At 42.0% G+C, this 14185-nt stretch overlaps 2 protein-coding genes across 2 annotated transcripts; one reads left to right on the forward strand and one right to left on the reverse strand.

Annotated features, from left to right (window-relative positions):
* Window positions 1-410: 410 nt before the first annotated feature.
* On the forward strand, window positions 411-10299 carry LOC104428688 (probable UDP-N-acetylglucosamine--peptide N-acetylglucosaminyltransferase SEC). The gene is made up of 28 exons (XM_010041648.3): window positions 411-833; window positions 2326-2471; window positions 2565-2663; window positions 2767-2817; window positions 3234-3350; window positions 3429-3485; window positions 3985-4104; window positions 4383-4445; window positions 4541-4619; window positions 4911-5020; window positions 5116-5169; window positions 5253-5320; window positions 5422-5524; window positions 5650-5852; window positions 5935-6031; window positions 6820-6891; window positions 6987-7063; window positions 7142-7258; window positions 7383-7467; window positions 7538-7705; window positions 7995-8105; window positions 8196-8282; window positions 8373-8500; window positions 8591-8673; window positions 8806-8911; window positions 9072-9218; window positions 9571-9691; window positions 9883-10299. The coding sequence occupies exons 1-28, from the start codon at window positions 629-631 to the stop codon at window positions 9994-9996; spliced, it is 2988 nt and encodes a 995-aa protein (XP_010039950.3). The 5' UTR covers window positions 411-628; the 3' UTR covers window positions 9997-10299.
* An 842-nt stretch (window positions 10300-11141) lies between these two features.
* LOC104428687 (cysteine proteinase inhibitor B) lies at window positions 11142-11842 on the reverse strand. Its single transcript, XM_010041647.3, has one exon. The coding sequence runs from the start codon at window positions 11782-11784 to the stop codon at window positions 11347-11349; it is 438 nt and encodes a 145-aa protein (XP_010039949.2). The 5' UTR covers window positions 11785-11842; the 3' UTR covers window positions 11142-11346.
* Between the last annotated feature and the right edge of the window lie 2343 nt (window positions 11843-14185).

Consider the following 14185-nt stretch of genomic DNA (forward strand, 5'->3'; position numbering starts at 1 on the left):
CTTGCAAGATCGCGCACGTCTAAATTTCAGGATAAAATGTGATCCAACCTAACCAAAGTTGAAATTGAAATCGGAACATCTCCCCTCACCAACCTTGTCTCCCCCCGCGCCCCGTACTTTTCTGGCGCACACGCGTCGTCGCGCTGTGGCCCGGGGCCGCGATCCCCTGCGCCGGCCCCCACCGTGCGCCGGCCCCCGCGCCCGCCACACCGTCGATGCGCCCCCCGGGTCTCGAGAACGTTCGAGGGCAGCACGTGTCGAGCATCCGGGGCGGGGGGCTGCGGGGCCCACCGCGTGGGGGGCGCGAGGCAGGGGATCGGGGCCCTCGACATTTAACGCGTGTTCATAGGGGGAGGCGCTTTTTAAGAGAGAGAGAGAGAAAAGGGGGAGGATTCTCTGAATTCCCGAATTTTCCTTCTTAAATACGAGAAAGAGGAGAGAGAATTTTCGCGAGAAACCTCGTGACGTTTTTGCCTTCCTCCGCGTTTTTCCTTTTTTTTTTTTTTCCCGAGAAAATCCGAAGCTCCTCCTCGATCGAGGGAAAATTCTGCCCCGCCCACCCGGGCCGCGGCGGCGATCGGTGATCGGAGGAGAGGAGGGCCGCGGCCGCGCCGCTCCGTCGCGAATAATGCTGTCGCTGCAGAGCGATCCCCGGCTGCACCAGCAGCCGCAGCCGCAGCCGCAGCTGCACCACCACCAGCAGGAGCAGCAGCAGCAGCAGCAGCAGCTCCAATTGGCCGCGTTCAGCAATGACGCCTTGCCTCTCAAGCCCGATGCTGTCTCCTCTTCCCTGTCCAGCCTCAGGATCTCGCAGCCCCTGGACTCTCGCGAAGGTTCTCGATTTCTCTGTCTGTCTCTCTCTTCGGGTTCTTTCGGGGGATTCGTCTTTGTTTTGGGGCGTTACTGTCCTTGCTCTCGGTGCGTTTTTAGGGTTTGGGATCGGAATTCTGTGCTCGATTTTTGGGAGATTCTCTTATGCGGGTTGCGCTATAGCCTCTTTTTTTTTTTTATCTTTTTAATCCTGAAAGGTTCCACCTTTTCTCCCCCGCGACAGCATGTCGATCAGCTTGAATCGTCATGCGTGCACCGATGTTGTGCCGTTTTTACGGTGATCATGCTTTGCCTTGTTCGATCTTTCGATTGCCACTGGTTTTTTTTTTTTTAAACCTGCTTGTCATGATTACTTGACGATCGCGAGGAAGAGTCGGAGGTCGGAATACGGTGCTAATACCTTTGATCTTCTTTTTAAATCGTTTCGAGTGATCCCTGGGCATGACGTCTTTTTGCTGCTTATATAATTCTGGTTATCAGTTCGAGTCTAGCTCGCGCAATTTCCATCGTTAACTTTGATAATGAGATCTCTCGTCATTGAGCGGATGTTCCTTTTCATTTCTTTGATTGGGGAATTTACTCACTTGTGCTCCAAGGCTTCATAAGTTACAATATGGATCTGCAAGATGACTCGGTTTGGTTTCGGTGGTTATATGCCTTGGGACATGTATAAGGTCCAAGGCTGCGTGTGAAAGTGTTGACTTAGGAACCGGAAATGTATATCAAGTGATATGCATTATCTTTCTGAAATCTGTTTCTTCGGTAGTCTTAAGTTGCAGAAGGAGAATTCTGAGAAGATATCCAATCATTTGAGTTGATTTGTTTATAAAAAAAAAGAAAAAGCAGGTAAGCTATTGATTCACTGCTTGCGAAATCAACTCGTGCAGAGTATTTTACATCTTCAAGTTAATATATGCTGTAAATAGAACTATCCAGCGATGGTGTTACCACTCGTGGCTAAAGAGACTTCTGATCTTATTGGGCATAGAGAAGATAGGCTGCACTATTGTACAAAAATTGTGTTTTAAGGTTTTCTGACGGTTGTTTAGAATTTCTGCTTCACAGGTATCTTGAGTAGCGATGCATGCAAATGCCTGGCATAAAATGATAAGTTTTGAGGGCTTTCAATTCGTGTCCTTTATTCATTCTCTCACTTTTTTTTGCTCATGAGGTTGAAAAAGGAAGCCCATGTAAAAGTTATGTTTTCTGGGTTCTTATATGGTATTTGAACCTCAGAATTTCTATTTATCTTGCCAAATGGGGGCACTGTACTGAGTTCAAACTTCCACAGAAAGCACCTTAGCATGTTTTTACTATTTAGTAGTGAGACTGCCGTTTTTCATCAAGGCGTGTTTGGTTTTCGTGTTTGTATGATGTGGGCTTTATCTTATTTTTTTATGAATGTCGCTGCATTTTGTCCAAATTGTTTCTGAGCTTCCCTGTGGCTCTTTTGATGAATGAGTTAACATTTTGAATTGTGTCATTTATTTGTAGCAAATGAAGACATTCTAATAGCCCTTGCCCATCAGAAATATAAAGCTGGAAGCTATAAGCAGGCACTAGAGCACAGCCAGGCTGTTTATGAGAGAAACCCCCGACGGACTGATAACCTTCTTCTGCTTGGTGCAATATATTATCAGGTTGTTTCCAGAGTTCCACGTTTATTTTGATTCGATGATGAGATGACATTAGGTTGATGGACCTGATTTGGTGACTTGGTTTGAGTGTTGTAGCTGCATGATTTAGATATGTGCATAGCCAAGAATGAGGAAGCACTTCAGATTGATCCGCATTTTGCTGAGTGCTATGGAAATATGGCAAATGCATGGAAGGTAATGGAACAATAGCTTCGACAGTGCTAGGTACAGCTTTTAAGCTGGTTGGTTTATGTGGGTTTAGTTTGTGATGGTCTTTCCTCCATGTTTTCTTCCTCAGGAGAAGGGAAACATTGATGCTGCAATTCGTTACTACTTAATTGCTATCGAGGTTTGTATTCTGCTCAAAAGATTTCTTCTGACTAATGGGGTTCTTCTATTTTGACATAAGAAAAATTTTCCTCTTATGATGTTCCTCCTATATTGAGTTTGAGATGTAGATTTGAATGTCCAGAAACACCAATAGATCGTTAAGATACTTAGTTACTTCCCAACTTGTTTGGACAATTTCTTTATAGTAAAAAGTATGGCCAAGAGGCATCTGAGATCTATTATTACTTTTTGGTATGGAGCGTCTAACCTTTGGTTTGGCGACTGTGCTAATTAGTGCTATAGATTTTAACAATTGTAAACGTATGACCAAGGGCCATGCCCCTTCTATAGGGCATTCTAAGTCTCATAATTTGTCTTGATGAATGATTCATCGGATTGATGATCTAATCTTAATTTGTTAAATAACATTTGCAGCTTCGACCCAATTTTGCTGATGCTTGGTCGAATTTAGGGAGTGCATACATGCGAAAAGGAAGATATAATGAGGCTGGACAGTGTTGTCGGCAGGCTTTGCAACTTAATCCACGCTTGGTATTATTACACTCTGATTGAGAAGCATACATTGGAATTTCCAGATGTTTTTAACTTTCCCTTTGCCTGCTTTTGCAGGTTGATGCTCAAAGTAATCTTGGAAATTTAATGAAAGCTCAGGGTTTAGTGCAAGAGGTGACATGACTTACGACTTTAATCACTTCTGTGATTTGCCTGTTCATGTGTTTTCTAGTTGTATTTTATTTGCCCATTCTTTCAATGGAGGTGGGAATGATGTTGGGACACTGATGCTTCTTAGAATTGGGAGTGACATTCAATGGAGTCGTTGCATGGATTGAATTTCTTATTGCTGTAGGAAACTGTACAAATGTGAAAAATATAGGTATATAATTTATTAATAGTGGGGGAAATGGTTATGATATTTCTTTTACTCAGTGTATCTTGCGGGAAGATATTGTGTATTTAATTCTTACTGAGTGGTTGAGGAGATGTATTGGTTATTAAATCTTTTGTGCAGTTTTAGGCATACAACCAAATTTTAGAATAGCTTGGTGAAATAGGAAAATATTGTCTTCATATGCTACGTTTAGTTGTTTCTGAGTAGTTCAGGAAGCATGTGTTGGTTATTGAATCTCGACTTCTGCATTTTCTGACTATTTTTTTCACTTTTTAGGCATTCAATTGTTACCTTGAGGCCATCCGTATACAACCAACTTTTGCAATCGCATGGTCAAATCTTGCTGGCCTTTTCATGGAGGCAGGGGATCTTAACAAGGCACTTCAGTATTATAAGGTTAGTAATCTGGTTGAATTTATTTCTCTTCATCTAAATTATATGCATTTTGCATTAGGAGTCCTTGAGTGTGCATTTGTATTTGTCAGGTGATGGCCTATAGTTAGATTTATTGTTTAATCAGTGATGAAGAAATGATCCAGTTGATCCAGTTGACTGGCTCTGTACAAAATTGACTTTCTGGAATGATGTTGATGTTCGCTTCTCATTGTGGTCGGGAGCGTTCTCATTGTGGTTCCTTTCTTTAACTGATTCAAAATCATAACCTTTATTTATAGGAAGCGGTGAAACTCAGACCAACATTTTCAGATGCCTACCTGAACCTTGGAAACGTCTATAAGGTAAGCTATCAATATTGTGCTAATGAGGTGGGGTAGCTGCAAAAGCCAGGACGAGTGTCTGGTGAAAAACAAGATCTTTCTTTTGCCTTTTCCAGGCCTTGGGAATGCCTCAAGAGGCTATTATATGCTATCAGCGTGCTCTGCAGTCTCGACCAGATTATGCTATGGCATATGGTGAGTTTTTGCTTTGCTTATTTCCCTCATGTTCGTGTAAATATTGGTGGAAAATATGGAAGTGAGACATGCTGAAGTTGATTTCTTCGAGAGTGACCTCTCTAGTGCTTCAAAAAAGTCAAATAGTCAGGATACTGGAAAGCGCATGGCCTATGCTATAAAATTTGGGGGTATCAGTGATTTTTCCACATGTTAATAAGCTATTCAAAACTGAATTAGATATGTACGCATTTGAAACTATATTCATTAAATTGAATGGAACTTATTGATCTGTGAAATTTGATGGCGCAGGTAACTTGGCCAGTATTCATTATGAACAAGGTCAACTTGATTTGGCCATTCTCAATTATAAGCGAGCAATTACTTTTGACTCGAGTTTCTTGGAGGCATACAATAATTTGGTTTGTCATCTCTTCTCCGCGTTACTTTCAGATATGTAGGGTTTATCCTTGTGGTTACCCTTTTTTTCAATTAATGCTTTCTTTTGCACGATTAGGGTAATGCTTTAAAAGATTCTGGGAAGGTTGAGGAAGCCATTAATTGCTATCGAGTAAGTTTTGAGAGTTTTTTTCCATTGGTTCCATGTTTTTGTATGTTTAACCATATCTGATCTCTTTATTCTACTCTGTGAAGCACTGTCTTTCTTTGCAACCTAACCATCCTCAAGCGCTGACAAATCTGGGGAACATATACATGGAATGGTACTTCCATCACATTGATCATTTCTCCACTTGCCACTTGTTATTACCTATTGTCAACGTACTAGTTGGAACCTGTACTCATTGAGAAGTTGATTTTGTAGGAACATGTTAAGTGTTGCTGCGTCCTTTTATAAGGCTACCCTTACTGTGACAATGGGACTTTCTGCTCCTTTTAACAACTTGGCAATAATATATAAGCAGCAGGTCTCTCTCTCTCTCTCTCTCTCTCTCTCTCTCTCTCTCTGTGCGCGCACTTACATAGAGGTCAAGGACATGATCTTTTTCAAAGGAAAGTGGTCTAATTTGTCTTTTATTGTCCTCCATCACAGGGTAACTATGCTGATGCAATCACATGCTACAATGAAGTTCTGAGAATTGATCCTATGGCAGCTGATGGACTTGTCAACCGAGGTAACACATACAAGGAGATTGGAAGGGTTAGTGAAGCCATTCAAGACTATATTCGTGCAATTAACATCAGACCCACAATGGCTGAGGCTCATGCAAATCTAGCATCAGCTTATAAGGACAGGTTTAGTATTTTGCTTACTTATGATTTCATTGAGACGTTTCTATAGCTATTAAAAGATTCTAATGGGTTTGCTGGGATTCAGTGGACATGTTGAACCAGCTATAAAAAGCTACAAGCAAGCACTAGCTCTTCGTCCTGATTTTCCAGAGGCAACTTGCAACCTTCTGCATACATTGCAGGTATTTAAGAACTCTACTCTCCTCTCATTTTGGCCCTTGGTTTTGTATATAGCAGTCGTGGCCAAAGTGAGACAAAAAATCTACACCTGGGGAACAGTTGCGCTTGCACCTGTCAATGGGGAAACTTTCATCTCTTTATTTGTGAATTGGTTAACTTTTATTCTTCCAATTCCTGACTAATAGGACTACTAAAAGATAATTTGGCGTTGATGTGATGGTCTGTAAGATGATTAGAGTTTTATAATCTCTTTTGCAACTGGATTCTTGTGTGATCTCTTCAATTTGATAGTGTCCATGGCTGAACTATCAGAACTTTTATAGGAATGAGGTATCCTGCAGTGATGAAAGATTGCGTGCTACTGTTCAAGTTTATGAGTTGTGTCCAGGAGGTTATTTATTCAATCACTGTGATTGGTTTTGTATGCTTTTACATCATTGATAATTGCCTAAAGAATGCAGTTTGGGCTTTAAGTATTTTCTGTGAGATTGTATTTGAGATATTAAATGAAAATTCAATCTGAGTGTAATCTGAGGAGTAGACACGTAATATTGAGATATTGTGGAGATAGTATGTAATCAGGTACATTTTTAGTTCCTGAGGAAGCTCAATTCTACCTTTTGTTAGAAATCTTCATGTTTAATGAAGTTTGCTTTGAAAGTCAATCTCTCTTTAAGGATTGTCAAGTTGAGTTTATAAGTATAGGCAACCTTATGCATTTAATTGTTATTGGTTTCATGTTAAATGCTTACATTTTTTTTTTTTCGGTTGATTTGACCATTTTTTTTAGTGCGTCTGCGACTGGGAAGATCGTGAGAAAAAGTTTTCTGAAGTGGAAGGGATACTCAGGAGACAGATTAAGGTAAATTATCTTTTGTCATAAGCAAATATTCTATATTGCCTCTGTGAAGAATACATGCATCTAAATTTATAATGGTGTCCTTATATTACTTTCAGATGTCAGTGATTCCAAGTGTACAGCCTTTTCATGCGATAGCCTATCCCATTGATCCGATGCTTGCACTTGAAATCAGGTGAGTTATGCTGCCTTTTCTTTTGCAGTGAATAACAAAGTGCTGCAGCAGTCATTTTCATGATTCTCTTTTTTGCAGTCGCAAGTACGCCGCGTACAGTGCTCTTGTCGCATCCCGTTACTCGCTTCCTTCTTTCAACTTTCCTGCCCAATATCCTGTCAAGAGTGATGGTGGGAGTGGACGTCTAAGGGTTGGGTAAGGCCCCCCTCTTCCCCCTTCCTGCCCCTTCTTTAAGTCTATTCTGCTCATGCGCACATTGCTGTAATCAATCAGTCTTTTCATGTGTTTGTCACTGACACATCTCATCCTTGATTTTCAGTTACGTGAGCAGTGATTTTGGCAATCATCCCTTGTCTCACCTCATGGGCTCGGTGTTTGGCATGCATGGCAGAGAAAACATTGAGGTATGTTGGATGTGAAACTATAGCCTGGTTTCACATAGCTATGTCAATCTAATAATCGGTTATATTGTAGGTCTTCTGCTATGCGTTGAGTGCCAATGATGGAACTGAATGGAGACTTCGGACGCAGTCAGAAGCAGAGCACTTCATTGATGTTTCTTCCATGACTTCTGACATGATTGCGAGGCTAATTAACGACCATAAAATTCAGATTCTTGTCAATTTAAATGGCTACACAAAGGTATGGTGTTTGTGTGTGTGATTTGCTGATTTAGTGGCGGTATTTTCAGTATGTCATATGTAATTGAGACCCATCTTTATAGGTATCACCATTAAACATCTAACAAGCTGTATAATTTGGACCTTGTCAATCTTAAATAAAATATTTGATACAAAAGGCTGCTATTTTCCTGAAAAATCCTTGTTTTTTTCCAATCTGTGCATGATTTTTGTTTTCACCCTTCAGTAATTGATATTTCTTGCCCGTCAAAGGTCATAATAAACCCCTTTTTATTCCATTGATTATGCAGGGGGCAAGAAATGAAATATTTGCCATGCAACCTGCTCCTATACAAATATCGTACATGGGATTTCCCGGAACAACAGGAGCATCTTATATAAATTATTTGGTCACAGATGAGGTTGGCAATTTCATTCGTATTTTAGTATTTCCATTCTCTGTCACCTGAAGCTACAACCTGTTACTTGACTTCCAAAATCTTCAATTGCAGTTTGTGTCACCTTTTCATCTTTCGCACATCTACTCTGAGAAGCTTGTCCATCTTCCTCATTGTTACTTTGTGAATGATTATAAGCAGGTCAGTCATCTTTACTTTGTTTCATCTTCTTTTGGCAAACTATCGATGGAGTGTGTTTTAAGAGCTTCCTTTTATTACAATCATTATCAGAAAAACCGAGAAGTACTGGACTCCAGTTGCCACCCGAAAAGATCAGATTATGGATTACCTGAGGACAAATTCATATTTGCTTGTTTCAATCAGCTTTACAAGATGGATCCTGATATCGTCAACACTTGGTAATACCACTTTGGTTGGTTATCATTTTTTCGGTAGTTTGACCTTTGGAGATGTTTTAACTCGTTTGATCTCTATTATCATTGAAATAGGTGCAATATTCTCAAGCGTGTGCCCAATAGTGCACTTTGGCTCCTCCGATTCCCTGCAGCAGGCGAAACCAGACTTAGAAATTGTGTGTTTTTCCTCTGACATTGTGCCCTTTGAAAATATCTGTGCAAGTTATCATTTTTGATGGATGCTTTCTCGATAGTTAAATTTGGGTACTGGGTCAATATTAATTTTAAAAGTTCTTTTCTCATGGCAGATGCTACTCAAAGGGGTGTGCAACCAGATCAAATTATTTTCACAGATGTTGCCATGAAAAATGAGCATATAAAGCGCAGTGCCTTAGCAGATCTGTTCCTTGACACGTGAGATATCTTTTATTAGCTTTCTCCCATTCTCAACCAAGAAAAAAATGATATATAGTTTCCATCATCGGACAGATTTTATAACCTAAATTCCTTGGCTGTCTTCATTTATGCCAACGGTAAAAGGAATTTATTGTGTATTTTGCTGTTATATGGGCAGACCTCTATGTAATGCTCACACAACTGGCACTGATGTTTTATGGGCTGGTCTTCCGATGGTGACGCTTCCTCTTGAGAAAATGGCAACAAGAGTCGCGGGTTCATTATGTCTGGCTACTGGAGTTGGGGAGGAGATGATTGTTAATAGGTACTCTCTCTCCCTTTCTGTGTCTGTGCGCATGTGTGTTCTGTGGGAACGAGTTATTTCCATGAAGAGGGGAAGGTCGTTTGTCTATGGTTGTCTTGCCGTTACTACTATATTTGGTTTGGTTTGGTTGGCATACTTGCTCTCTTGTATGCACCATTGAGTAGCCTATTGGGTAGTTCGACTTTTGACCTTGTCCATGCATGGGAACTTTTGACTCTTCGTGTTTGCACTGCATTTGCAACCTGTAGTTTGGGTGAAAAGGTTGTGTAAATTCTTGGTTCACAAGCATCAAGTGTCATGTTCCCCTATTCCTTTCTTGCTGCTGATGTATTTCTATTATCCAATGCGACAGTCTGAAAGAATATGAAGAGAAAGCGGTTTCACTGGCATTGAACCGACCGAAGCTCGAGGATCTTAAAAGTAGACTTAAGGCAGCTCGTCTGACTTGCCCTCTGTTCGACACAACACGATGGGTGAGCTCAAGTACTCTTTTATTTCTTCATTTTTATGTGCATCTTCCCGGTATGGCACATGTCCATTATTTAGAAATTGGTGAATAAATCTTGGCAATTCCCCTGATTTCTATATTTGGTTTCATTGCCATCTGTGTGTTGTGAGCTATTTTGGTTTCAATCGATTGATCTAGTAAAACATCAAAATTCAGGTGAGAAACCTGGAGCGGGCATACTTCAAGATGTGGAATCTCCACTGCTCGGGCCAGCATCCTCAGCCATTCAAAGTAACCGAGAACGATTCGGAGTTCCCATACAATAGGTAGGAATAACGGGGTATAGAGAGCCAGGATGGACGGGAATGTAGATATTTTAAAAAAGAAAAAAAAAGGTAAAAAGAGTTGCAAGGTAACATTTCTTGTCGGACTCGCCTTCTCCTTTGTCCGGATACGGGTCGCCTGTTTATGTTGACAAGAATGAGAAACCTCCTTAACATTTGACCTCAAAAACAGTTTTGAGGATCTCAATTATATAATGTAAACGCGGAACCTTCATACGAGCATGGGAGGTATGAAATTTATTGGTCTTCGATGATTAATGCTATGATCAGTGTCGTCTTCTCCACTTGATTCATTTTTGTGTCAGCTTCCGTTCAGCATTGGAGACGAGCTTTTCTTTTCGTGTGTTCGGAGTTCGGCTCAGCCGTAGTTTACACTGCTCATTTTCATTATCCTTGCGTATTGGAAGTGCCTCTTCTGATTCAGTGTTTCATTCACTCATTTAGGGTTCGAAAGAAAATTCGGTAAGAACGAAATCACTTTCCCTAAAACGAGATTGTTTTAATTTTTGTAAAGCTTGTTTCCCCCCGACTTAGTCTACTTCGAGTGTAGTGCCAAATCTGTGCTCTTCCGAGTTTTATTAAGCACGTTGTTTCGTTACATGCATTTGGCAATGAAAGCTTAACCTTCGGGGGAGTATTCTTACAGGTCAGAAACTTCCACTGGCGATGAAAGCTTAATCTTCGGGGCAGTATCTTACAGTTCAGAAACTTCCTCTTGACGGATTCAGCCGACGAGAAAATCAAACTCCAGTGCGAGTTTGCAACGAAAGACACGGCAATGATATCAACCGAGGGATATGCAATGACCTACACAACCAATAGAGAAATCGTAGGAAAGATCCCAAGTCGGCAGGCCTAAATTATCTCTAACGACCTCTCCAATACACAACACTAACATAGCAGCACTAAATTATCTCTAACCACCTCTCCAGTACACAACACAAACATAGCAGCAGCAGTATTACCAAACTCGAGTTGTTCCGGGGGATAGTCGGGTTGACTCTGACTCGGCTATAACAACTTCGGTGCTATTTACTCAGTAAGCAAAAACGTAATCTTCAATATATGTGGCACAAGAAAATTATGTAAGAACCGATGTCGGGAGTAGCATCGAACCGAGAATCCGATGGAACAAACGTGCTTTCCATTATTTTGATTATTCATACTATGACACGGCTCAAACTCACCTGTGCATGCAGAGACAGAACTCGACGGAGACGAACCCAAAAAAACCCCCCAAGAGAAAAAAAAAGAAAGGTCAAACTCGTTATTCACTCAATAAAAGCCGGATTGTTCACTGATCTCTAAGCCTTCCCCTTCAACCCCGAAAGCCATCTCAAAACCCGGACAACCCGGACTTGCTGCTGCCGCCGTCTCCGCCTCTGGATGGCCCGAAGGTGACGAGCTCCTTGGACCGCACCCACGGCCTCACCACCACCACCGACTCGAACACCTTCCTCGCCCCGCGCTGCATCCCCTCGATCTTCAGGTAGTACTTGATCCCCGCCACCACCTGCCTCTCCGCCCCGACCACCTCCCCGAACACGATCTCCCCATTATCCCCTCCTCTGCCGCCGCCGCTGCCCCGCTGCCGGCGCTGCATGCGGTTGTACTCTTCAACCGAGTACCGCCCCAGGTCCTGCACCTCCTGGTTCGACCTCACGTCCGGCACGGCGGTCCTGCCCCCGACCCGGGGGCCGACGTAGCCACCGCTCACGGCGGCGAGCAAGGAGAGGGCGGTGAGGGTGATCAGGAATAATACTGAGGAGGCCATGCGAAGAAGCTGGGTTTTTGTTGTCGTTGTTGTTGTTAGATAATGATGTAGTGGTTACGTGAGTTCGCTTTGTATTTATAGAGGGAGGGAGGGAGAGTATGGCTGTGGGTGGACACGCAAATTAAGGGAGGGAGGCGCAGAGGATGAGACCGACGAGTGCAACACAAGCGGCGTGCCGCGTCTTATGCTAGACGACACCTCACCCTCTTGTTCCTGCATGATTTTGCATTGATTGACAAGTCTCTCTCTTTCTGCCCCCGTGTGGGGGCGACTGGCGAGCTCGTCCAAAACGCTTTGTTAGAAAGTCCGACTTGAAAACTTAGAGATGATAAGTGATCCGAGACCACATACGCTTTATCTCAAGGACCTCTTTCTCACACGCGAATCGGATTAGAAATAACACGTGATATCTGACAGACGGAGTCGACATGTGCAAATGAGATTAATTGAGCCGGAACCTGTCTTCTATATATATTGCACAAGGTTCTAGGTTCTAAGAGATCGTTTCAAAAACTTGACTTGATAGATGGAGAGAGATGACGGTCATATAAATAGCTTATAAATCCTATTATCAAGTGACGCTAATAGTGCATAATCTCCGTAGCCAATTTTTCATATTTTATTATGCAATCCTAGGGCAAGGATGCTTTTGGTACTATTCTTATTTCACACAATCCGGGAACTTTAGTAACGTTGGCCTGATTTGATTTGAGCAAGAGATGAAAATAAGGTGCAAACATGGAGAAAAAGTATCTAAAAAGCTTTAAATCTATTGGTCATAAACTATTTAATTGTGCTAATTGAATCTTAATCTCTTCACGTTTTGCCAATTAAGTATGTCTAGCCAATATTTGTTAGAAAATCGTTGATGTGGAAGTCAATTGTCTTACATGGTAAGGTCGGCACTGAGGTTCCGAGCCCAGTCTTGATGGACCCGTGCACAAGTGCCAAGGAGCAGAGCTTAGGCGTCGAGGTCTTGGCTTGGCCTGGACAGACATGGGCATTGTTATTGGGGTCTTGAGTTTAGCCTCAATGGACTTGATCTCAGATGCAGGGACATGCACATAGGCATTGAGGACCTGAGCTTGGGCACTGGGGTCAAAAACCTGGCCTTATGCCAGTGGTCGCTGGCCTGGGCACTATGAACCTATGCTCGACTTGATGGACTCATGCTCATGAGCATTGAGATCTCGGGCTCAAACTTTGTGGACCCGAGCTGGGGTGTTGAGCAACAGTACTGGAATCCTAGGCCCAATCATCAATGTTGGTACCTTGAAACAACATCTACGGACCTAGCTTGGCATTGGGGTTCCAAACCCGGCCTCTCTGGACTCAGGCTCGAGGTCGATGGATCTTGGTTGACCCGGCCTTGACCCTAGACTCAAGTTTGTTCTCAAGAGCTCATGAACGAGCTTTATTGGGGTTCTCATGCAAAAACGTAAAATTTTTAATCCAAGTATCTAATCATATTTTGAAAAATAATTTTTTATTTTTTAAAAAGGAAATCATTTTTTTAACCTAAGTATAAATCTTCCGTTAATTAGGAAAACATTTTTCGTTAACTCATTTTCCTAAGTGATATAAATATCAAAAATGAGAAAAAAAACTTCAAAAAATATTTTTCACAAAATGTTCGGAGCTAAAGTCGAATGATTTTTTCAGTTTTCTTAAGATGAAAAAATCCGCCTTAAATTAATAAAATTTACTCATTTCTTATCTATTGCCGGTTGAGCTTGAACTTAATATATCAAGGTTTGATGTGGAATCTGGGAATTGTCACGGCCTCGCAGAGACACTCGTGAAGCCATCCTTCGGGTGCATGGCTGATTGGCATGGTGGGATTACGTGTCGGTCTACGAGAGCGCCGCCTCGACACGTGGCATCGTTTGACTCGCCGGCCACGTGATCTCCGCATGAAGGACCACGTCGGAGACGGATTTATCATACGAGTTTTGTCTGTTTGCAGGACGACGTAAATCGCTTAAGAATCTCTGCCGAATAATTTAGCTCCGTGAAGATTTTCCGAATCGTTTGCACGAGTAAATACCTGATGGGCGGACAACAAAGCACGTTTCGAGGGTTATGCTATGATCGAATCGGGTTCCCATTCGCAGTCGTTTCGAGCTTCTTCTTCGATCTTTCGAGCTTTTTCGGCATTATTTTTGGCCCTATCATTATTTTCATGTCGTTTCTTATCGATCTTTCGAACATTCAAATGGGAAAATCGAGAGTTTTCTTTCAGTGGGCTTCGTGGGAGTTTGAGGGTTGCCATTCTTGTTTCGTTTCCTGCAGTGTCGATGTTTCCATACTATACATGCGAGTGAGATTGGTTTTGTCTCACTAAATTTCATGTTTAGTTAATCCCAAGATTAGGCAATTGGTTGTGGTGTTGATAAACTTT

The sequence above is a fragment of the Eucalyptus grandis genome, chromosome 8 (genome assembly GCF_016545825.1).
Source record: "Eucalyptus grandis isolate ANBG69807.140 chromosome 8, ASM1654582v1, whole genome shotgun sequence".
In the NCBI taxonomy this organism is placed as follows: domain Eukaryota; kingdom Viridiplantae; phylum Streptophyta; class Magnoliopsida; order Myrtales; family Myrtaceae; genus Eucalyptus; species Eucalyptus grandis.

Coding starts and splice junctions, on each gene's coding strand:
- LOC104428687 (XM_010041647.3), bottom strand. CDS start 11,784: ATGGCCTCCTCAGTATTATTCCTGATCACCCTCACCGCCCTCTCCTTG.
- LOC104428688 (XM_010041648.3), top strand. CDS start 629: ATGCTGTCGCTGCAGAGCGATCCCCGGCTGCACCAGCAGCCGCAGCCG. Junction 3,486..3,984: donor CTCAGGGTTTAGTGCAAGAG/GTGACATGACTT, acceptor TTCACTTTTTAG/GCATTCAATTGTTACCTTGA. Junction 7,259..7,382: donor AGTGGACGTCTAAGGGTTGG/GTAAGGCCCCCC, acceptor CTTGATTTTCAG/TTACGTGAGCAGTGATTTTG.